Source organism: Haemaphysalis longicornis, unplaced genomic scaffold (genome assembly GCF_048455015.1).
Source record: "Haemaphysalis longicornis isolate Haplotype H1 unplaced genomic scaffold, Haemaphysalis longicornis Haplotype H1 scaffold_3, whole genome shotgun sequence".
In the NCBI taxonomy this organism is placed as follows: domain Eukaryota; kingdom Metazoa; phylum Arthropoda; class Arachnida; order Ixodida; family Ixodidae; genus Haemaphysalis; species Haemaphysalis longicornis.
Window position 1 is genome coordinate 6,423,720 of NW_027526335.1, and position 24,182 is coordinate 6,447,901.

The following is a 24,182-nucleotide window of genomic DNA, read 5'->3' on the forward strand; positions in this document are numbered from 1 at the left end:
ACCAGAATTTCGGGGAGGCCAATATTTCGCATCTTAAGAATTTGTCATGTGGTTTCTTATCGAATGCTGTACTGAAGTCTAGAAAAATTGCATCTGTTTGACCGGTGTTGTCTAAGGTGTGTGCAAATGAATGAAATACTGTAACTGTGTGACGGTGGAGTACCATTTCCTGAACCCGTGTTGGAAACCTGTTAGAATATTATGGTCGTTTAAGTATTCAAGAATGCGAGTGGCGATAATGTGTTCCATTAGCTTGCAACAAGATGTTAGTGATATTAGACGATAATTTTGAAAACATAGGTGGTCACCGTTTTAAAAGATAGGTACAACCAGAGCTACCTTCCAGTCTTCGGGGAGCTCGCCATACATTAAAGAAGTGCGAAATAAAACAACAAGAAATTTAGCCAATGACTCAGCATAGCGACGAAGAAATATGTTTGGAATGCTGTCGGGGCCACATGATTTTGTAGTATTAAGGTTCAAAAGCATAGGTAGCACGCCACAGTAAGAAATAAAGCTAACATCAGAAGGGCGATACACTGTGGTATGCGCCAGCATACATGCGCAAGAATCAGAATACACTTTGAAAGTACCGGTTAAAATGTTGAGCGATTGCCTGCGGCTGTGAAGCAATAGAACCATCCACTACGATTTCCTTCACCGGCTTATTTTGTTCAGGAATATAATTCCAAAATTTACTTGGGTCGTTTTTTAATAAAATTAGGCAGCAGTGTTTTAAAATAATAGTCTTTGGATCAACGAACCTGGAGCAACGATTGGAACTAGAATGATGGCGGGGGGGGGGGGGTAAATCACAACGTCCCCCCTCCCTACTCTGTCTCCTCCCCACCCCCATCTTTTCCTTCAGTAGATTATGCTGGCTGGCCTTGTTCGCAGTCAGTAGTCTCACTGCCTGACGTTGAGATGGAACTGCTTAGTTCCGGACTGCATGCTACTCTACGGCTCATTTTTGATTCCGGCCGTCTTCATCTAAGCAGCGCCGAACAGCTGGATTACTGGATTATTCGTTCTACTTCCCTAGTGAAGTTTTAACTGCCACCTGGACTTGCTGCTCTACTTTCGCCTTTCATCGAAATTTCACCCCACCCTTTAATGTCCACAGAAAGCATTTCCACACAGACGCCCCTCCCCCTCGCCTCCTCCCCCCTATCTTACTGCCCCAAGACACCCGGAAGCCATTTCATGAGCCATTTATTTCGTTTAAAGGGTCTTAGCACGAACAGTGTGGATGCTGGGTCTGCATTGTATCCTTCGCCACGACCTCCAATACTGAACCATTAATGAGTGAGGAGTGAGTGGGTGCGTGAATGAACTTTACTGCGACGAGCTTCAGGCGCTGAGTGAAAAAAGACCAATTGACAGTGTCCATGGAGAATTCTCCCGGGAGCAGCGCATATTTCTTTCTCTTATTTATACTTACCCCCGGAATTTAATAACCCATTTTTCGTACTTAGACCATGGGCCGCCTGTTCCACATTAAAGTACGGCTACTACTACTGTTTTTATACGAAAAAACAACGAAGTTATGTCCACAAGGCATGGCAAGAGAAAGCACGTACGTCTCCGCGGCACTTCACGTCAGACAGGTGTTGGCATCACATCGCTAGCTGCGATAATTCCTCATACTACTATAAGTTAAAAAAGCAGCACTTCAGGATTTTAATACAAAGAGGACACTACCGTATCTACAAACGGTTAATCGAAGACACAGAGTACCAAGTTATGCCATACGGATGTACAATGCAGTGCTTAATTAACTTATATACTCATGCAGGATAGGAATAGAGTCAAAATTGAATATGTGATGAATGCAGCAACATTGATTATTCTCAAACAGGTGTTCCAAACACCGGCGAAAACCAAATATGATGGGGTGTCTCCATCAAAAGCAGTGTAATTTTCTCGTTTTCTTTTGCATTACGAAATAGTTTTAATGTTCGGAGCCAGATTAATCACGAAATGATATCTGTTACGTAGGGATATGGTCTGATTATGAATGGTTAGGTGTCATGAGAATGAGATCACTCGGTCGCGGGAAGCAAACTGGCGCTAACGAAGTGCTTGGTACAGGTGCACTTCATTAACCTTGGCAACATTGCAATGACACGCGGTACTCCCCCTCCTTCCCCTGAAAAGCTCTTGCACGTGGTCGCGTACTCGTTTCCGGTGTTCGATGCCGTCTTTCTTCGCTGCCGCCCACCTCGGTCGATTCCGCCGCAGAACAACGTTTCGTGCGTGCTCGAACGAGCTCAACGCGGGCGGTTTTCGGCTTGGCGTGAATGCGTGGCTGTTGTGCTTCGTTCGCGGCGCTCACGCTCCACCATCGCAACGACCGTGTCGGAAGCGTGGGGGGAGCTGTTGCGCAATGACGACGCCCGAGCAAGCGTGCTACCGACCCATCTGGACGCGAGCCGGGTGGAACACGTGCCGGGCTTTTCAACTCTGGCTGCGCTGAGTGGAGAGAAAAACGCGCTTTTAATGGGGTCACGCTCTGTGAACCCGCAAGTCGAGTGCTTATAAAATTGACTCGTGTGCCAGTTTATTCATATTCACTGTTCATTCTCTCTGCAATCGGTGCGCAGTGGGAAAGGAAACCTTGGCGTTCGCAGTATGGCTAGAGGCAGGGACGAAGTTTTAGGCAGGTCACGAGGTTAATGAATAGAACCTGCATGCATAATAAGCCGTTATGCCGAGGGAATATGTAGAGGCGAATGTTAAAGTATATTGTTGGTTTTTTGCCTGTACCAAGTAAACATATACGGGGAGACGGCACTGGTATTATGCATATAGTTTTCGTCGCATGAATTCTTGTCACAATGTTCGAGCTTTTGTTGGTTATACTTAGTTTAATCAACGGGTATTTTCAGCGTTCGAAATGCGCTTCATTACCGCAATAAAATAACAGGAACAAAACGTTTGATTGGTACCCGCAGTGGATGTTCTCGTTCTCCAACTAAAGCAGTTCCACAATTCTATTTTTGAAATTTTATGCTCAGATAGTACAAATTAACGAAACTAGCATCACGTTTATTCATGCCACGTCATCGATGTAGTTCTTTTGGTATCACATCTGCGATGTCGTAGCGATGAAGAGTCTTTATAAAATGGCAAAGGCACGTAATGGCGCTCTCTTCGCAGCTTGCCCTGGTTACGAAGCGCGGTGGCGTCTGTTGTAGGGTGCCCTCTAATAAACAGGCTTCCTGCAAACGTATCTGCGTGAGAACAAAATCCCTAAGTAACGGGGCTTATACATTTCGAACTGCTGCTCTCCAGCACCGTGACGACGACCCCTTTTCAGAAAGTAATTTGTTTGTGCATATCTTTACCCCGCCACCATCTCCCGCCGGATTTCGCTAGCCTTGGTTTTGACGTCTTTAACGCAACACTGATAAGAAGGCGGTTCCCTCCACCCACACTCCCTTATCCCCGCCATGCTATTGGCTAGACAAGTTTTAAACGACCAGTTTCGGAGAAACCCCCAAGGTGGAGTCAAATTTTCATCTGCAGAAACCTACTCTAACTCCGGGGTTTTCCGAGCTTAGGGATTTCCCCTGAACTGGGCGGTTAACACTTGCCCCTCGCTTACTCTCGCGGACCAACGGCTTGCCTCCTGCTTAGACCAGGACTAATTCTTCTTCAACTGCAAAGTTTTGAAGTTGTGTAGCCGTTGTTTATTGCCGTACGTTTGTATTTCTGATAGATTGCAAAATTTTATTTCTTCGGTAGACAATTCTTTTGACCTGCGCATGACGTTTTCTAACACTAATATGTATGATTTCGACGTATTAGCATCATTTTTTCTTATTTCTGCCTGCGTTGTGCGGGACTAACATACGTAATCCATTCTGCCACTTTTTAGTGGAATTATAGAGCATTAGTTGATAGATGATGGGTAGCGGGATGATGGGTCATGGGTAGCAAGTGTGGTTGGTAGCAGGAAAGAAACCCATGTGACACCGCGCAGGTTGCGTCGTACCGGTTGCGTACCATGCCATACTTAAAAATATTTATTTTAAATTATTTCATGGTTAATATGGGTTTTTGTTTGCTCGCACACAAATTATTTTGAATAAACATGCCAGCGATCCGCTAAATGTAGCCCTTCAGATTTGCAAGGACGGTGAGAGGGTAACGACACATTAGAACGCACTTCTCTGCTCAGAAATAACGTAAATAGGCCAAAAACATTCCTCTAACACATCGATGAGTTTTGCCACTCACTTCAACAAGCCGGACGTTGAGCTATGACCCTGAACGCAGGCATTGCTACCTGGGGTTTGTTCCAACAGCGCTTGTTGTCAGATGGGCGACGATGCGCGGGGCCTTGACGGTCGACATCTTCCTCTGTGTCACGTCACGTCTTTTGCGCTATCACTGAAGCAACGCCTACGCCGTGCACCTTTCCTCGAACTGCGGCGTGGTTCTTAGCTTGGGAATGGCAAAGACGTACGATGCAACACGTGGCGTCCATGATCGCGAATCGAGAAACTGCGGAGTTGGCGCTGTCGTGCAATCGCAAGGGACGATGAAACGAAAAAGAAAAGGAATGAGCGCGTCGCGAATGAAGTGCTTCGCGCGACGTTATATGACGCCGTTTCCTTCGCAGGCAGGGCAATACCATTACTGCCACCTGTCCAACTCGTCTTGTGTAAGTGCTTGCGAAGCCCGCGGAGTGGATAGCGCTATGCTGGTGGAGCCGGATGCCTCCGTGGATCCAAGCAGCTTGTTACAATGTTTTTTTTCCTGATCTATATCGGTGTAGTTGCATCAGGAATAATGATGAGATTCGGTGTTTTTTGCTTGTCTGTACTTTTTGCGTGTGAGTTGAGACGATACTACATTTCTACCCTCCCTTGTAGCTTCAAGCTTTTCTAAAGCTTCAGTTTAGCTTGAATTGTTCATCTTTTGTTTTCCGACTATTTAAATGCCTTCTTCTACTTGTGCAGCGCAAGGCGACGAAGGCTGGCTGTATGGCAGCAAGAGTCGACTGCCGACATCGTACCCCCCTCGAAACCCCGTTTCATAAAGAACGCTATTCGCAATTGAAAACAGCCATTGCTGCAGAAAGTAAACAGTTCATGCCACCGAAGAAGCCCGAAGTGGGCACTTGCAACCGTGAACATACTCGGCATCAGACCTAAGAAAATGCGTCGGTCCCAAGGGCCTTCAATCTTGTAAGGCATGGGAAACCGAGCGAAGGCGTGACAGTCAGGTCGTCGGTACAAGCGATGATCCTCAGCGTTGCTTTGGGTGGTTCCATTACCATCGCACGTACGAGTAAGTGGAAACAAAACTTAGCGGCTAGTACAGAGAAGATTGATCGCAGGTCTCGTCGTCTGACTGCTTGCAGGGGGAACGAAACCTCGGGTGTACTTGGTCTCCCTAAAGTGTTCGCGCGAAGCGCCTTAAAATGTGCCCCAAGTTGTAATAGATGGCCAAGCGGATAATATCTTGAATTGCATCAATCGGTCTGACTGAATGTGGCTGTGTATGTATGGATACGCGGTTCAGTGGTTGACTTGAATTGTGTAGTTCTAACAGCGGAGCTGTTTCAGCTTTCTTCTGTCCGTGCGTATCGTTAACAGGAAATTCCGCTCGGCGAAGTAAAGAAGAGGAAAATGCTAGGTCAAGAAGTGTGAGGGGAAGTGGCTAGGAGGCAAGGAGCCCAAGAGCGGGTGTTGGGATTGCGCGCCTCAAGAAAAATAATTGGCCGCGTATCTGCTCGTATCGTTGCAAATGTCGACGAATAGTCGTCTGGCGCCCCTGCGCCAGACGCCCTCTCACGCTGTTCCTCTCCCGTCTTGCTCATCCTAAGATGAACATGCCAGCGGTTTGTTCAACTCAATTTATATTTACCTTGTTCCACTGCCCCGCGCCGAATGCCTCGATGCCAGCACTGCCGCACGGCGGAGACACGCGTCAATCGAGGCACACTACTTACTCCACGTGCGTTCCAAGCGGAACGGGAAAACTATCTAGTGGAACCTTTCCGCTAGGGAAACCGCGGGCGACCGCTTTTGTAATTTTCTGGAGGTATCTTTTAATAAATCAACCATCCGTGCATTTTTAATAAAAAAAACATTGCGAATATCACTTATGTATTTATGTTCAAATGCCCAGACATGCGTAATATTTTGTTTTGCCTCAACAATGTTGACAAGTATGAACATTGCCACCGGACTTACCCGTTATGTTTGTCTGTGGGTATGTAAACATGTTGTGCAGCACCTGTTTCACTTTGGCCGGATGGCTGAATCGAGGAACAGACACAGACAGACAGACTGACTGACTAAAATTTTCGCGTTCGAGTAGCCCAAGAAAGACTGATCGTCTTAGAAAAAACGCTTCCCGTGGTCTGACTCGAACCTGGGTCTCTCGCGTTATGAAACCGGCGTTTATCCGACTGCGCTATCATCTTTTTTTTCTTTATTACATAGGAGAATACGCTCACACGTGGCAGTACGAGGAATACAGTCAAGCAAACAAAAGAATACACTGAAGTTATGAGAAGCACATATACATCAAAATTCAGGCAAACACACAAGGGAACCAGTCAGGTGGTTGGTCAAGCGAACTATACACAATATGTACAAATGCCACAGTTTTTTTGGAAATATGACTTAGTTGATCTTGGTGGCTCAGCATGCCTATCACATAAGCGGCATCGCCACTGTCTGTGCAAACCAATCAACACAAACATGTCATAAGGCGGCTCACCAGGATAGTCGAATGGGAAAAATCGGATAGAGAAAGGCGTAATATCCATGTCTTTACTGAGCGTTCGCTGTAAAATGTCCCAGAAAAAGACAGCATCTCTGCAGTCTACAAGGCAGTGACCAATTGTCTCTGGTCGAGAACAGAGCCGACAGTCTGTCGACCAAGCTATAAACAGACCCCGGTCTTTCATCCAAGTTTTAACAGGGAGCGTGTCAGTGTGTAATTAAAAAAAAATGTTTTAAAACCTGGCGGAACACACATCCGGGGCGCACGGCATTTCCTTTGGGTTCGTAGCGCGGGCGTTGGCTTTGGGCTTTGGACTTCGGCTGAGTTGCAGTGGACTTGGGCTTCTGACTCTGGCAGTTTCGATTTGGGGCTTTAGGAGGATGGATTGTTGACTTTGATATAACTCAGTTTCCAGGGAAAAAGCTGTTTTTAAACCATTCTTTTCTTAAGAAAGAAACAGACCTAAGAAAAGCCAAGTGAAAGCTTGTGAAGACCACCAGCTCTGCTGTTTCCTCAGTCCTCGCATCTTTGCGAAGGTGGTCGAATTTTTGTAGTTTAGGTCAGGAGACGTTTGTGAGTTATGTTTCGCCCGAACTGAGTCATGTTTGTTGCCCAAGCGGTGCATATTACTCTGTACAGTGCAACATGCCAACGTGCGGGGAGGGGGCATATAAAGTGCTAAGCGAGGTGCGAATATGTAGTTGCCCTCTAAAACGACGCGAACGCGTGCACGAGGTACACGCAACAAAAGAGTGAAATACTATACGATACGTAATAATGACGTTTCGTATTGTGAAAATCTAGCTTGAAAGGTGCAGTGATAATCGCGAGAACCATTTGTACACGTTCCCTTTCGGGAGGGAGTTCAATTGTCGTAACGTGCGTACACCGATGTGAGAAATCTGGAAGTTAAGGGCAAACGATTTATTTTCTTGGCTCATAAGGAGGTATGAAATAAACATCACCAAGACCTGCGCATCCGTGTTTTTTTTTTTTTTTCCCGCCTGTTCTAGCTTTCAAAATTGAAATGTAGGCAGCACGCTCAACTTTCGAGTGTCTATCTTTCGACGGCCTGTTAGCCGAGCAGCACATTCGATACGATAGGATGTCGGGCAGAGACTTCAGCAGATTCTTCTGCTTTGCCAACCGACACGGCACGGCGTGTAGAGCGGATCATACAGCTGCAAAAGATGTTCATCTCGGTGGTGGGATTTAAGTGAACTTCGAAACCACAATGACGGGTACTTTACTCTCGACATAGGAGTAGACATACTGATGCAAACGCAATACATACGAAACGCGCCGTTGCTTTCTGACATATAAAAAACAGCAAAAAAAAAAAAAGAGCCATCGGAAGGCATACGCGGGAGGTCTTGACGAAATTGGGTAACACCAAGACAGGATGTGGACGGAGAAACTGAGTCAGCGTGGAGTCTTTAAAACAAACACAGGAGTCAATGCCACCTCGAGGCCTCCGCGGGTGGTCCCGCACCCCGGTGCGACGATACGCGCCTTTTCGACGCACCTCGAAAGAAAAGAAAAACCTTGTAAACTGACGACGCGTCCGCGCTCCCTGACGTCGTCACGCAAGCCGCAGGAGAGGTACACTCGAGATTTACGCTCATTGTTCAGAATTCTTCGCGGAGCTTCCTACGACGGGGCGTGGGATACCAGCCCGTTGTCGCGTTTGTTTACTCTGTTTTTTTTTTTTTTCGCGGCGTTGACACGTTGATGGCTCCGCAGCCGTTATGGCACACACAAGGCGCTCGGCGGGCGGAGTGGAGTTTGATCGACAGATAGTCGTGTCGACGTTCAGAGTCGGGCGTCCCGCAACGGTCCCCTATTGCGAGACACGAGAAGATCGATCGTGAAAGGAGGTCGTCGTCGTCGGCTGACGTCATCTAATCTGCCTGAGATTTCTCTCGGCTGCCGCATAGCTGCCTCGATGGATGCCCCGCCGAGCGAGGCATTTTTCGATGGGCATCGCGCTGCGCGGACGTTGAAAGAGGCCCAGTAACGGAAACCCTAGAACGATGGGCTTTGAGGAAGAGCGGTTCATTGACCTTCGTGTCTGTCTGGGTGGAAACTGAGGCGTACGCAAGGAGGAACGAAAACAAAGCACGAAGAAGAGGAGACGACCTAACGGAAGAGGCGCTGGGACGCCCACACGCACGCGGGCACGCGACGAGATGGTGGCCAGACGGGTGTGCGTGCACGGTTGATGCGTGCCCGCCTACGGAAGTTTTTACAGCCTCCACCGACCCCATACTCCTGTACATCTCTCCCTGTTGTTTTCTCAGTGTTTACGCGCAAAACATGGTACCAGAAGACGCGCCTCCAATTGCGTGGCATTATCAGAATGTATGTCGGTCATTATTAGGCACCAGGCTTCTCCGGCCGCCGAACGTTCCTCCTGCAAAGAAGGAGGCCTTTGTTATTAAGTGTTCCGTCGCGCCGCTGGAACGACAACGCCTTTGGTGCGCGGCGCGCGAGCAAGGAAGGCGCCGGCCAGGCGTTCGCTAGAGCCAAGTCTCCCGAGCGGTCTTGTTTTATCGTATGTACTCTTCTTTTTAATTTTTCGTTGTTTTCAGCTCGGGTACATCTTTTATGGCCTCCGGGTCGGAAGGCGATGCCGCTGTGCTGCTGATGCCGGTCCGCGCCTAGGGGAGGCGCAAGGAAGGCGTGTGTCCTTAGGAAACTACGACACACTGTTGTAGTAAAGAGCGCGCTTTATGAAGCCGGTTTCGTAAGGCGCGTAGCGAATATGCAAATCTGACTCGCTCCAGAGGGCGGCTTCCTTTCTGCAGCGCATTCGCGTGCCTTCGATCTTCATTTGCTTCTTCAGCCTGTGTGTGTGCGTGGTGAGAGGGATTCTTCTCTTCGTTTCTTTTCCTTTGAACTATACCGGTGGAACAGATTTCAGGCTTACAGCCTTGCTCGAGGTTATCTGGCGGTGAGGCAACGCGTTCTGCATTCTAGTGGGTGGCTCCGACGCCTTCTTGGAGCGCCCGAATAAGTCTTCATTCAAAATGTGTCACAGTCAGGAGGCAATTCTCTAAGCCTTGTGTATGTTGAGCGCAGAGTGCGTGTGCGTAGGCGGCGAAAGACTGAAGAGAGCGGGTGCAAAACACACCGTCCTTGGCTCGGAACGCGCAGTTACATAATCTATGGCTTCCTGTCGTGATTTTTGTCTCGCGAGTGCAGTGCCCTGTTCTCAACGGAGGCACGCATCTGCATCTCGTTTGCAGGAAAGTGGGCGAGAGTTTGAACTGATACCTTGAAGTTTTACCAAGGGTCATTTACATTGCTGGCAAGACGCAGCGCGTGGCTTTGTTGGAAGTCACCGCGCCGGCTCTGTACGAGAAACGTCGATCGTTGACGGCGCGCACTAGACAACACCCACGAACATTGCGTGCACTAAATATCAAGTGGTGGGGCAACAATGCCGCTTTCTCGTTACGCGATACCTGCCCTGTGTAAACGCCCCGATTTTCGTTAGTGATAAGAGGCGGAGACCAACTTTCATTCGAGGCGTCTTGCGCGCAGGGGCGACGGGGTGGATGCCGTAGGGCGCGCGCGTGAGAGACTTGTAGACAGGCCGCAAATCACGGCCTTAGCGACGCCTGCCTGACGTCTCTGTTGAATTGCCTCGGCTGCCTAGCCGTTCCTTCCACCACACCGTTTGTCACCCCTACACTGTCCGCCCTTTGACTCGATCGTTTCCCTCCGGGCTCTCTTCGCAAACAGCTTTCCCTGCCTGGGCGCTTATTTAGGTTGATCGGTCAGTGGGCCGGTAAGAAAGCACCCCTGGCACAACACGTGATTTACCTCCTTTGTCGTCCGCTATGTAGGTATGTCACCGTTTTTAGTGCGATGACTATTACAGGGGTGTTCGTTAGTGAGGGTGAAATGGTGCACTCAGTTTTCCTCACGATATTTTTGTTCGCTTTTATCGAATTTAAGAAATGAGTAAGTCTTAATAGAAAACAGTCAGTGAGCAAAACTCGGGGAATGAAAGACTGGATGAAAACAATCATTAACTGGGAAAAGTTACTGCTGTAATAAATTTAAGCAATGCATGTTTCGTTTTGCATTTTTGTAAGCATGGTTTATTGTCTGTTTAACAAAAAATGGTGATCTTATATTTACTCATTATTTCTGACGGTTTCTGGTGAGTTGGACAACGAATACACGGAGCTGAATGTTGAAATGCGCTTGCTGGAATTTAGCCACTACCACTGCAGAATCCTGGTTGTATCTGTCGTTGCTGAATGCTTTCTACAAAGTGGTAAAATGTTGTGATAAACAAATGTGGAAGAAAACTGGGAATGAATTTAAGTGTAAGAGTGGGGTTATATTGGGCGCACGAAGAGTGGCCAGAACAGTTTATTTGACGCCGGGCGCAAAGAAAAAAAAAAGGCATTTGTGCCTTTCCAGTACTCCGAATTATGCGCGCGACATCAGCAACCCTAACAGTTCAAGCTAAAAGCTATCTTATTCCCACCACCGCAGCTCTTCTGGGGTCCTGGACTGAGGACTCCACTTACAGCGCCCTTAATTGATATGAATAAAAGTTTTCCTCCTCCTCCTCCTCCTCCTTCTCCGGCCTTCTCTCTAGAGTACCAACCTTCTATGTCACTCGAAAGTCTTCTGGGCTGAGAGTTTACGTCAGCCTTCATCTGTTGTCTGTGTTCACTGGTTGCTGCCTTATCCCCTATTCCTTGGAGAGCTGCGTCTCTCCGCTTGCAAATCTCCGCATAGCGGTATAACCAAGGAGGTTTAAATAAATCTTTATATAACCTCCTTGGGTATAACCCTAACTCGTGGAGCACATAACTTTTGTATTGGACAGACAGCTTCCTTCATCGCCGCCTTACAGTGACTCCTTTGTGATGTCTTAGCCCGAACTACGCCTTCACAACCCAATAAACCAACTTCTTGATTTCGGGCATGAATTACTCAATAAAGCTCTTGAAAAAAAAAATTGGCCGCGTATCTGCTCCTTTCGTTGCAAATATCGTCAAAAGACGATAGTCTCTGTAGACTTTTGCGAAGGAAATGCCCCTCTTTGCTTTTCCGCTCACCTCTCATGCTGTTTCTGTTCCGTCACGCTCATCCCAAGGCAAACACACTAGAGGTTTTCTCAAGGCGATTTGAATTTACCGCGTTTCACTGCTACAGGCCGGGTTCCTCGATGCCAGCGCTGCAGCACGGCGGAGACGCGCGTGAATGGAGGCGGCCGACTACGAGGTTTATAGAACCGCGTGGCCGTGCTCCACGTGCGTTCCAACCAGAACGTGGAACCTAGCTAGTGGAACCTTTCGTTGCTGTTGTCGCGTGATTTTTCATATGCCGCCAGGAGGCGGCGGTTTTCTGCAGTAGATGTAGAATATCATTTGTTATCGAGAAACCAAGCATCCATGAATTTTTTAATAAAGGAACACTGTAAATATCCCTTGTGTACTAATTTCCTCTCTTACATTTGCGTAATGTCTTGTTCTTGTTCAACAAAGTTGACAAGTATGAACATATAAACCGGGCTTAGACGTTTACACTTGGCTGTGAGTATATAAGACTATTGCGCAATATCAATTTTACTTTGGCCGGGTGGCTGAATCGAGTTACAGACAGACAGACGGACAGACAGACATACAGACAGACCAAAATTTCTGGGTTTAAGTAGCCCAGGAAAGACTATCGTCTTAAAAAAAAAAGGCACATAACTGTGCAGGGTAGCGTATGCATAAACGATGCCTCGATGCTTCCTCTTCGCTCTCTCCTACCATCAGCGCGCGCCTGGCTGGCTGCCGATGGCTAAGCCGGTCCCATAAATCTACAGTTTCCCCTTAACTCTCACGACGCCGTGCTCCGAAGGCTGCTTAAACATTGCGCCTTGACTCTTGACACACAAAAGCGTGCGTAACGACGGCTGAGCGGCGGACCTCCATGTATCAATAATTTCCCTCCGTTACTTACGCTTCACAAACACAGTAAGTGCCTGACTAAATGAATTGACGTTTCACCTACGCTGCCTTCATCGTCATCAAGAGATTTACCTGAAGGGGTATTGATTGTGATTGCTGCGCTGACACACTTTGTGGGGGAGTGGACGCCACGTGGTTATTCGTGTCGACCCGCGTGGGAGCCTCATGCCGCAGCGCTCGGTCGAGCTTTCTCAACTCTGACTCGGTAATCCGGCTGCCTGACCTGGCAGAGACCTGTCCGGTTATCAGGCGGATCACTCAAATGGGCAAGTGATGCAGTGTGGACTGCCAACTACGCTCTCCAAACTAGAATTCAATAGGCGTTGACTTCCGCGTTAGATAGGGTAGGATACTATTCGAGCCAAGTTACCAACCGGTGCGACCACATTTAAAGTGGAACTACCACTTCAGAATGCGTGCACCTCTCGTGAACGTTCTCCAGCCATTCATCTTTTATGTAAGCAGGTAGCTACATTGGTCTAAAATTCCTGGCAAGGCTCTTGCTCCAAGGTCAGGATTGCCCTGCAGGCAGTGTGCTGAACAGTATTATGATACTGTTGCTTTGATGATATTATCTTCGGAGAGTGTACTGGATTTATATTAACTTCAATTAAAGAACGGAAAACGCGTTGGTTAAGCTTGTACACACTGAAACAATAGCAATTTGCTACTCTCTATGCCAAGACTGTGTTGAATGCACTGGAAACGCTAGGAAGTGGTTTGCTTACTCATTAAACAGAATGGCACCGCCCCTTTCTTTTGTTCATGTTAAATTCCGATACTTTACGGATAAGCCTCTCAAGTATTGTTCCTACGCGCAGCTTGGCGCAAATGTGACAGTAAAAACTGGTACGTGTCAGAAGTTTCAACGCGATAACGTCAGTGGTTTAGGAAAAAGAAAAAAAATGCGTCATACGAGGTACGTGACTTCCTTGCATCGACAGTTGTCTTTTAAATATCCGTGACATATCGCTAAAGCCATCTTTTGTCGTTATTATCGAAGATAAGCGGATGCCTGTAGAATTTTTCGCGCTCTGTGAGGTTTGCTGTTGATTTTCACAAATTCTGCTGGGAGATCGGATGAAAGAAAGCGACAGCATGTCATACGGGATGCGAAGAAACGTAGACAAACAATTGCGCTTATACTTGCGCTTATTGTGAAGCGTATGCGTTTCTCTACATCTCTTCCCGTCCCATCTGACACGCCGTCGCTTTTTTTTCAAAGCTATCTTCCAACCACCCCAAGTTTCAACTCTTCCGAAAAGATGGCCGTTTCTCTTGCTTTCTGAAGATAGGAGGTATCTATGCGTAAAAAAGGCCCGCGGTATTATGCTTAGGGCACTCAACTTGGGCTATAGATTCTGCTACAACAGAGTGGTGAGCTGGGCGAGTTGGTATGGTGACATTCTGTTGTTCGGTTGTTGTTGTGTACGCAATTTTGTTCAGACTAGTTCCTGCTGTTTAATGGGTGTTTCAAAGAACTAGCAAAACAAACGGTATACTCTGTAAATGGGTCCATCCTGGAATGGGACTCTAGCCTGCTCGTTTTGACCCCAAGCGCGCCGTGTCTAAGAGCGTTTCCTTGTCTACCAGCGACCGCTGACCGCAGTAAATCAAAAGGAGCAGGCTAGCCGCTTCTTCCTCGCTCTTCCGTCACAGTGGGGGGCGACAGATTCGTCTTCGGCCCCGCGGAAGGGGGAGGGGGGGGGCGACAATTTGTTTACGTCGAGACCAGCACCCGCGCTTGACTCGCGCTGCATGGTGCGCCGAGTTTGGCGGTAAACACTCGCGCTTCTAAGTTTGGCGACCGCCGGGTAGGCATTTCCCGCACACCGGTCCCATACGCGTCAGGCCGCTACATTCTGCGGCCGCTGCAGGACTGTGGCAAGTGCAGCCAGATTCTAATCTCGCACGAGCCAGACGTCCTCACCGCTGTTATGATCCATCGGGGCTCCGATCTCAGCTCCTGGTGGCTTGTGCTGTTTCTTTCACTGCCCTCGTCTAACGACGCCTCAACGCGATCCCGGCGCTTGTTATGGCTTTCAAATCGCCTCCGCTGCCGAAATGCAACCTTTCTTTCGCGTATTCGTCTGTTTATTTCTCGTTTTTTTTTCGGTCCGGTTTACTTGTGGTGAGGGGAAACGAAAACAGCGCGGGTAGAGGACTGTGGGTAAATAAACCGTGCTCGGGTTCGCTGAATCGCAGGGAAATGTGTTCTCCATGTAGCGTTTTGTTTTTCCGCTTGCATGCACAGGAACACTAACGACTGGGGGGGTCAAGAAGCATCTGCATGGTGTGCTGCGTTTCTGATGTAGATTGCTTTTGTAAGGAGAGAGAGGATACTGCTGTTCCAGTCCTTTAAATAGAACGCTGAATTTTCCGACTGCTTCTCGCGTCGTTTCGATGTCTTTGCTGCATTACATTACTGGGCGGACTCTCACCTCTAAATGGGGGGAAAAAGTCCAATGAAGAAGACGAGAATACCTATGAGTGAAGGAAGGCAAAATTTCGCGAAATTCACGATTGCCACAATAATAATGCACGAGACGGTAGTAGATTTATTTTTGTTTTTTAAGACAATACTGCAGGCCACAAGTCCGGTCCAAGCAGGAGTACGAAACTGATTGCAGTGCATACCAGCCAAATACCATATCAGGGACGGAGAGAAATTCGGCCACCATTATGGCGAAAATTATAAACAGCAAATATTTATTTTCCAAGCTTGAGGGAAGCACGAAACAAAAGTTACTGGAGCTTATAATGTTCGAAAACAGAATTCCTAGTGCCTACCATACTTATCAATTCCTAGCATGAGGAACCTAGTGATGCTGTTTGCTAAATATAATAAAGTTTTCTTTAACTTAACTACTGAGTGTGGAAAAACATTTTGTAGCATGTTACGGAATTTTTGTGCTATTTGAGGTGGAACGTAGCTTCCGGTGTACCCGCAGAGTCACTCTTGGTGGGTTACATTTTCCGGAGCATGTGAGAGTCGTCTTTGATAGTTAATTTTGCTCACAAATCTAGAGAGAGAGAGAGGAAAAAAGTAAAGGAAAGGCAGGAATGTTAACCAGGCTACGGCCTAGTATGCTATCCTGCACGGGGGAAAGGGGAACAATGTGGCAAAAGAGGAAAATAGAAAAAGAAAGGGAAAGGTACGGACAGAGCGTGGAGTGGTGTGCCCAGCGGTAGGACACTATAGACAAAAAAGTTCTCTGTGAATGCCAACGATGAGAAAATGCTTTTGCCGAACACTTGAGCCTTTGAATGTTTAGCGTTGAAAGAAATAAAAAGTCATATCTAAGTATTATATTTTTTAAGTACTAATTCTACTTTACCATTTACAACCGGATACAGCACGTACGCGTCGCTTCCTGTGACACGATTGCTACGATAAACCTATTTCCTTGTTCCGATTACTTCGATCATTGAGTCTTCAAGTCCTACGCATTCGTGTCCACCACAGGGCACTTAATGTGTCGGGCATGTTTGCTTATCCGCAGCGCTTTATTTTACTTCTGTGTCGTGCACTTTCGCCTTCCGACTCCCGTGGTTAGATTAATCTTCGCTTTTTTGAAGCGAAGCTTTCTATGCCTGACTGATCGCGACGCTGCCTCAAAACGCGCTACCGAAAAGCCAACTTTCTCTGACAATGATGACGATAGTGGGTGCAGTGAAATATTATTGAAACGCCCAAGATTTGTCCGGTCGAAACCTAATGTCTTCAAAGTCCAAAATTCAAATCTTCGCTCTGAAAACGCACCGCAGGAAAGCCAACTTACGCAATGTTTCCACAAAGGCACATCGAGCGCATCAAGAAAAAAAAAAAACGCTTCCCGTGGTCGGAATACAGGAGAAGTTCCTCGCGTTGGGAAGCCGCCGTCTGCCCGACTGCGCCATTCCGACACGGTTGAAGCAGTTTTGATTTTGGACTTTGACTTTGGCTCGGGTTGCACGGAGAAAGCTTCGCGTTTTAACCACCTTCCTCTTAAGAAAGGGGCTTTGGTTTTACAGCACATTCGTGTGACGCAAGCACGCTTTACACTGAGCGCTGGTTGAGTGGAAAATGGGTTTATCTGGGGTTTGTCGGTGCATCCGGACCAACTCAGCGCGGACAACGGCGTGGCCTAAGAAACTAAACCTGATGTCCTCTCCTCTGTGCGCAACGTGTTGTGTAACAGGTGACATCGAACATTTTCTTATGGACTGCCGAGAGCATGCGACAGAGCGGTCAGCTTCGTTTAAAGAACTTCGAAGGAGAGCCGCTCCGCATGCCTGGTTGGTCGATGTCATTTTTACCAAAGACTATCGGATCACTAGGAGAGACATTTGGCGCCTGATCCTTCCGCTTTTAATGGACACAAGCCTCAGTGACTCCTGGTGATCTCCCCCGCTAAACGGTAAAAAGTTGCTGATCGGGGAAGTAATTGCCGGTGTACCACGGGAGGCTCGGTCCATCCGTATTGAACTGAACTGAAAATAATTTTTATTTCAACCAACATAACAGGGGTACATAATATATGCAGAAGGAAGCCCCAGGTCATGAAAAATCGCAAGCGGGATCTCCTATTCAAACTAACGAAATGACTATAAAACGAAATTGCAAAGAGAGCACTGGTGAACAGAATAGAAAACAGTATTGTATAAACATTCAAAAATCAGGTATGAGAATAGGAAGGAAACTACATTTAGACGCTTCACATCAATGTAATCAAAACAATAGGTAATGTTTCAGTTTTTTAAGGGTATGACAGAATGAAGTTTTGATAAAGGTCATCACCACCACCGCCACCTGTGCATATTATGACAATGTATGACATAGTATGGCATGTTAGAAACAGCGCAAGAACAGGACAAATAAAGAACGAGGACGAATATTTTTTTAGCCAAATGTTTTCTTCGCGACCTAACCTAACCCATCCTGACGGAACCAGACGTAACCCGGCCCTATTTTATGGTCTGGTACCCGGAATAAAGCTCAACTTTATCGCATGGTCTAGCCCGCAGAGCATACACGGCGAGAAAAAATGCCGCCGCTTTCAGGATATGTTAAAAAAATGTTGCTGCTCTAATTAGCTGTGCCGTGTTTCAAATTGGTTTCCTGTTCTCTTGCTTGTTCTACGCTGTGTTGCGTTCTAATTTCGTCTTGATCAGGAACAATTTCATAAACTAGATCACCTGCCATGTGTTGTGATTTAATGTCATCGTTTTATTTAGTTTTATACGCATGCTCGTCGGGATCTGTACAACGGCACAGTTCTGTCAGACCTTGTAAGGACGTGTTTTGTTTTGTGTGCAGGCTGAGGATTTATAGCGCGGTGCCTTTTGCGTTCTTCATTACATTGTATTATGTTCTTTCAATGTTCTTTCTCTGCTAAAGCCTGATTTCATCGTCAGGCACTCTCAAGAGGGGAAAAAATTAAGAAGAATCAGTAGATGCTGCTGAAACCGGCTTCGTAATTGGAGGGGGGGAATGGGGGGGGGGGGGGGGAACGGACTCTGTAAATAGTCCAGTACACTTTTAAGCTGAACTTGCAGTGATTACACAAGATTGGTTACGCATGTTTATATCGCCCGGGTTATTAGGTTCCCTGCGTAGCCACTCGGTTAATTTGCATCAACCTAAGGCTTCTGCATTTTTTTAGTAATGGCGCGACGGTCGTTCGTTTAGTGCTGTGGCTCGACTTCGTGTATGAGCTCGTACTGCGCACAAATGCTCAATTTTTCGCAGAGCTGCTACCTTTACACTTTCGTCTCCTCTCTCACTATAAATCTTTCGTGCTTTTGTCTGCTTCGTTATTCCTTTTCATATTTCCTTCCCGCCACCCCCAGCGGGCTTGATAGGTGTGGGCACCACCCTATTAGGCAGTTTCGAGGCCCTTTTCTGCTCCCCTGCTCCCCATTCGAGTAATTACATTACTCACTTCTTTCATCGTTCGTTGAGCGTAAATGGTAAACTCATTGCTTTTCCTGCTCTTTCGCAGCTGGGAGTAACGCGGAGCGGTGGTCCAGCGGCGGCGCCGTCGGCGAGGTCCGCAGAAGGCCGAAGCAGCGGCGGAGGAAGCCCCTCTTCACCCTCGTCCTCTGCCAGCTACGCGGACACTGTCCGGCTGCTGTACAGCGCCAGGGACGCCCGCGAGGCGAGGATGCGGGACCCCCGCGTCACGCCGGTCCTATCGCAAGGTGCGTCCGCGCAAGGGCACCGGTAGGCCCCCGTGTACGGCGGGGAAGCCAAGGTGCGTCCTTCGGCTGCTGTTGACGGCCGCTTTAGAAAAAGTGGGCTAATGCTTCTAAGGGAGCAAGAAGAGAAATATAATCAGGGTTAGCTCGTATTTCGAAGGGGCTGCTCAAAGGGTAGAACATAATGGCAGGTGCGGGTGTATTGACGCATCCGCGCGTTTTGCGGTTCCGCTTCCTTGAGCGTAAGCGGATGGAGATCCTACTTCTCATGGCCCGGTAAGAAGGTACGACCCGTGCCTCATTAAAGGGAGTTGGCTGTCACCTTGTTGCTGAAAAAAAAAGGATGAGTGTGACATTGCCTTTTGGGGTTCGGCCACACGAATACATTTTACTGCGGAAGCTGCAAATACAAGGAGCTGTTCTGTTCGCGAACATGCCCGAACAAACATGCCCGCACACTGGGGAACCGGCATGCCAGCGTGCCGCGAAATTGCCACGGTTCTCTAGGATTCGCATCGGCTGTCTAAATTTGCTTTCGGGGGAATTAGAGACAGAACACTGCAGGGCCACACAGCGGTCTCCGAAAGGATTCCGCACCGGATAGGGGAGAGGAATTCCATAGTTCGGCTACGGTCAATGTATCGAATCAACTTAACTGCCGACGCCACGGCTCTCCCACAATATCAAAAAAGTTCGTATTTCTCGTTCTTGTTCTTTCTTAGCCACCTCCTTGCTCTTTCTTAGCCAAAGCAGTGCGCTACGTTAGAAACACCAGTTCTCTTTTATTTTAACGTGAAGCATCCTTTTGAGACTAATCCCAGTTTTAAAGCCTGGCTAGCTTACGGGCTCATATGGCTGGCTTATATGGCTAGCTTATATGATTGGCTGGCCGCCAATCGCAAGTGCGCTCGAACGCGTCGTGACAGTTGCCGTCATTTACTCCTCTACGGAATTTATTTCTATGTGGTCCCAAAAATTATCCCTGGTAAATCGAGTAATTTAGAACAATTATACGCAATCCTAAAAAAATGTGAAGTATTTTAAAATTACTTGAAGATGTCACTTGTATTTCCACCTAATTACACCAGTAATTTTCTTTACACAAGTGGTGCATTGTAATTAAAGACAATCACCGGAGCCCTATCCAGCGTGCACATTTCTTTTTTTTTTTTTACGAATTTCGTGGTTGTTGGGACCAGTGCTCCGCCAACCAAATTTGACGTAAAACCTTTTGGCATGACACGCAAACACTGCGATGCCTAATCAAATAAGCTGGAATCGTTCGACTTAGTTACTTAAGTCGAACAATTTTCCGGTTGGTTGGTTTTGTCCCCCCTGACTTACTTTTCTTCCCCCGGTTCTACCCGTCGCCTCCTTGCGTTGTGCAGTCGAGGGCATAGAGTTTCTCACTAACTCAACTAGAGTGGAATCTGGCGCTAGCATCAACGTGATTCGGCGAAAGCGCTCTACGCATCCATGAGTGCCGCCATAGTGTGTGTAGTTCGGCCGGAAGTTTAGCGTGGCATGGCTGGCAACGACTCTGTGGCTACGCAAATTGAGTTTTTGCTTAAAACATTGCTGCCAAAAGTGCCGCTGTTAACAAATTTTATTTTAGAGGGCTTATGTTAAAGGGCTTATGTTTCAAAACAAATTTGGGGGTTACAAAGAAAAAAAAAAAAGCAGAAGTTCTGCCTTTGGCTCACGCCGCCAGATACAGCGGGCCGTCCCGGATATATTTTCAAATTATTACATACTCCAAACTGGGTGAGGTTTTCTTAGATTTGTTGTAATATTTAGCTGGAAAAAATTCTTTAGATTGTCTTAAACTGTGTTCTTACTTCCTCTCAATACAGTATAATTATCGTATGGTGTACGCGTTTTGGCAGGCGAAGCAGATGCAACATAGAGATGCAAGAATGATGTAATCGCGTCGTATTTATTTTTGTCCAAGCAGATATAAATAAACTTAGAGGCGAAGCCTATTACCGCAAATAAGTCTTCAAGCACGCGCGCAAAGCATTATGAAATTGCATGAATGCTTTAAATGGCAAATAAATACTGGCTTATCGAGTAGCAATGTATGTTGCCTCATTGCGCCTGCCTAAGGCAGTGCATGCTTCAAGGGGTAAGTAAACGCAGCGGCGGCGACGAGCGACGCGAAAATCGTAACTGAATGTGTGCAGAAAATGGATAGTGTGGGCTAGCGTTGGTTATTCAGTGGCTGTACTGTGGGCGGCGGCGACAAGCGGTATGAAGCGGTATAACAGGCCGCTGGGACCCTCGCTCGCTTTTTGCCTGCCAGAAGCAGCCCATAAGCGAGCGGCACCGGCGATGTATACAGTGAACTGTAGCGACGAGCGACGACGACAGAGGACATTGGCGGCAGTGTATTTTTTTTTTTTCGCTTGTCGCTGTCACCCAGTACATTCTGCTGTTGTATCTATTGAGTCACGTTTCGGCGTCGCTTGTCGCCGTCGCTGCGGGTCACCCCTTCCTCTTAAGAAACTCCCCTTCCTCTTAACGCGAGCACATGCGTTATGTGCTAATCACGCTGTTATTTAGACATATCTCTGATAGCCATTGATGCCAGAAATTGGCGTCCCGAAAACAGAAAAGCATACCGAAAACAGAACTAACAAGCACTTCAGAGCCGAGAAGCCTAATCCATAGCCACTTGCCGCCAATCTGATTCCCACCCAGAATTCCCATGGCGGCGTGCGATCGCAGCGACACTTTCCGCTCTAGGTGATATTGAGAAACTCTATGGTCGAGGGAACGTAGAGCTCGTGCTTTTGCTCGCGGCATGGATGTGTGCGCTGGTTGTTTGTACCTACGTTCGGGTGTTTCTATTTCTTCACGTGGTTTATACAAATGGTTGTAGGTGTGAATGGGTGGGAAATTTTTTTCTTAGTGACATAAGTTAAAAATGGCCTTACATTAGATCCGGGCAGAGCACACAAAACATGTTCCTTGCATCGCAAAATGCTACCGTATGCGAAAACACACCCAAACGTGAATCGGAGGTGAAATTCTTAGTCATGTCTGCTTGCAAAATGGACGTTTCGCGTTTGTTTAAATCACGATGTACTTCTCGTTGAGGTGCCTTTGAGATGCACAGAGCCAACGCCCGTTCTTTACTTGTTTTGCGTCAACGGACAATATATCCCCCCCCGCGCACAAAAGCCTCACTAAAGAACAAGAACGCCACCACCGAGGCACCCAAACGAACACACATTTCCCCAGCCCACAAGAGCCCACATTCTGGACCCCTCCCTGTACTCCTCGCAATACCACTTCTGCGAGGCTCCGCGCACCCTCTACCACATCATCTGGGGCTGTGATAAGACCCCCCTCCACCTCCCCCTGCCCTTCCCCTCCCATGAGCACTGGGAGAGAGCACTGTCCAGCTCGGACCCTGACGACCAGCTTTGGCTGGTGCAGAGAGGCCAAGAAGTCGGACGGACTCAAGGGGTCCTGGGGGAATGAGGACTCTTCCCCAGGGCTGACTGCTTCAGAGAAACGTTTATTCTTCCTCCTGCAGCTTTCCTTCATCCAATCAGGGCGCGTTCGAAATGGGCCCCATGAAATAGACATGAAACGAACAACGCGTAGAATTCCGCCCCAGAATGGCTTTGCGGACCGGAGCCTGGCTGCATCGTCTGTTATATTGATTGAGAATATCCACCTTTCATTGTGAGGCAAAAATGTATAGTTAAATACGCTGGAGTATTTCCACTCCCCATAGGGATTATAACATATGAGCCCCTTTTGAACAACGCCCGGAATCACAAGTACAGCTCAGCATGTGCTAATCTACTATGGTTAAAAAATATGCTTTCGGCCGACATATGAGAAGAAAGGGTTCGGGAAATCTCTTGATTTTACGCAGATAATCATCCCGATGTTTTTAGGCTCACACCGCGTAACAGAACGCTTGTGTACGTAACAGTTTGAGAAATGGTAGAACATATTGTTGGAAACTATCCACTCACAAGCTAGCGAAAGTAAAGAACGCTGTAGCACACGATGCCGGATGGCAGTTATCTCGTGCGTCATACTAATTAACTTCTGGCAAAGCGATCAGCTTAGTCGTGGAGGTACCAAGTGTGTGGTTCTACCAGGTAGGTTTCTAATCTGTGACAACCACGAGCTGCCCACTGAAGCTCGTGGTTGCTGATTCCAGGCCAATCCTTCATTTCAAGCCGCGGGCTTTCGTGCAAGTCATATTATTAACCCATGCATAATAACCGATGCATAATAACCCATGCATACGATATTCGTGCAATAATGTATTTCGAGATTATTTATATGTTATATTTTAAGCCGTTGCTTGTCTCGTTCCTGCTTCGGCACTATTGCTTTTCGCAGCGTTGAAGCAAACTAGTTTTCCCTCCATTTATTATTATTTTTTTCTATCAAGGCAAAGTCTACTCGTGGTTCCGACAAGGGAAAGGAGAGCTGTTGCGAAACGCTCCACGCAGTCATGCGTTACACCCACACGCTGTGGACCCATTGTTCACTACCTCGGTTCCGCTGAGATACGTGTCCGGTGATTGCTCAGTGTTTCGCTACAGTCGGCAACCGCTTCTGCTCACACGAGCTGTCTGCAAATCTACAAACGTGCCCTGTTTGAAGGCAGGTGAACCTGTCAACACCCACATTATCTAACCAGCTAGCGGGGCCTCTGGTCTGCCGCATGTGCTTGCTTTCCCCGGATCGGCCCCGTGGTTTATTTGCTAAACGCTGGCGCAGCACGTGGCGCCAACCGGCTATGCGGCATTATGTTGGCGGCAGCCGCATGCGCTCGACAGACGCCGAAGCCAACCCTTTCCCATCCATCACGGCGCGTTTTACCGCTTTTGCAGCTGCGCGGGGACACCTGGCAACAGTTGTCTGGCGTAACCCTGACTTTGAAATCGACAGTGACGAGTGGTGTGGCGAACGGTTAAGCGCGCCGCAAGAATAGACCACGCAAACTCGTGCGTTTGGTTAACGGCCAGTGATCTGCTGCTCGCTAGTCAAAGGCCGTCTGCTCCGGCCTCTCGTTCCACCGCTCGCTCTCGTTCTGTCGCTTTTTTTTTCAACGAACAGCCACCTGTTTTTATGTTTTACCCTTTTGAGCGAGCTGCCACTTATGGCGGGATCTCTGGCGGGAAGCAGGGGTTGCTGACCCGAACGCATGAGCACAAGCAACGCCTGTTACACAGCCTTGCATTCGCGACAGCGTTCAGCCCTGCTCTTCAATCTGTTATAAATAGAACACACTAGGCATAG

At 47.7% G+C, this 24,182-nt stretch overlaps 1 protein-coding gene across 2 annotated transcripts in view; it reads left to right on the top strand.

Annotated features, from left to right (window-relative positions):
• Positions 1 to 24,182, top strand: part of LOC144173897 (uncharacterized) — a 161,952-nt gene that overhangs the window by 114,353 nt on the left and 23,417 nt on the right. For both annotated transcript variants that reach the window (XM_077702219.1, XM_077702220.1), the window contains exon 2: positions 18,713 to 18,911. In XM_077702219.1, the coding sequence (XP_077558345.1) occupies positions 18,713 to 18,911 (199 nt within the window). The remainder of the gene's footprint in view (positions 1 to 18,712; positions 18,912 to 24,182) is intronic.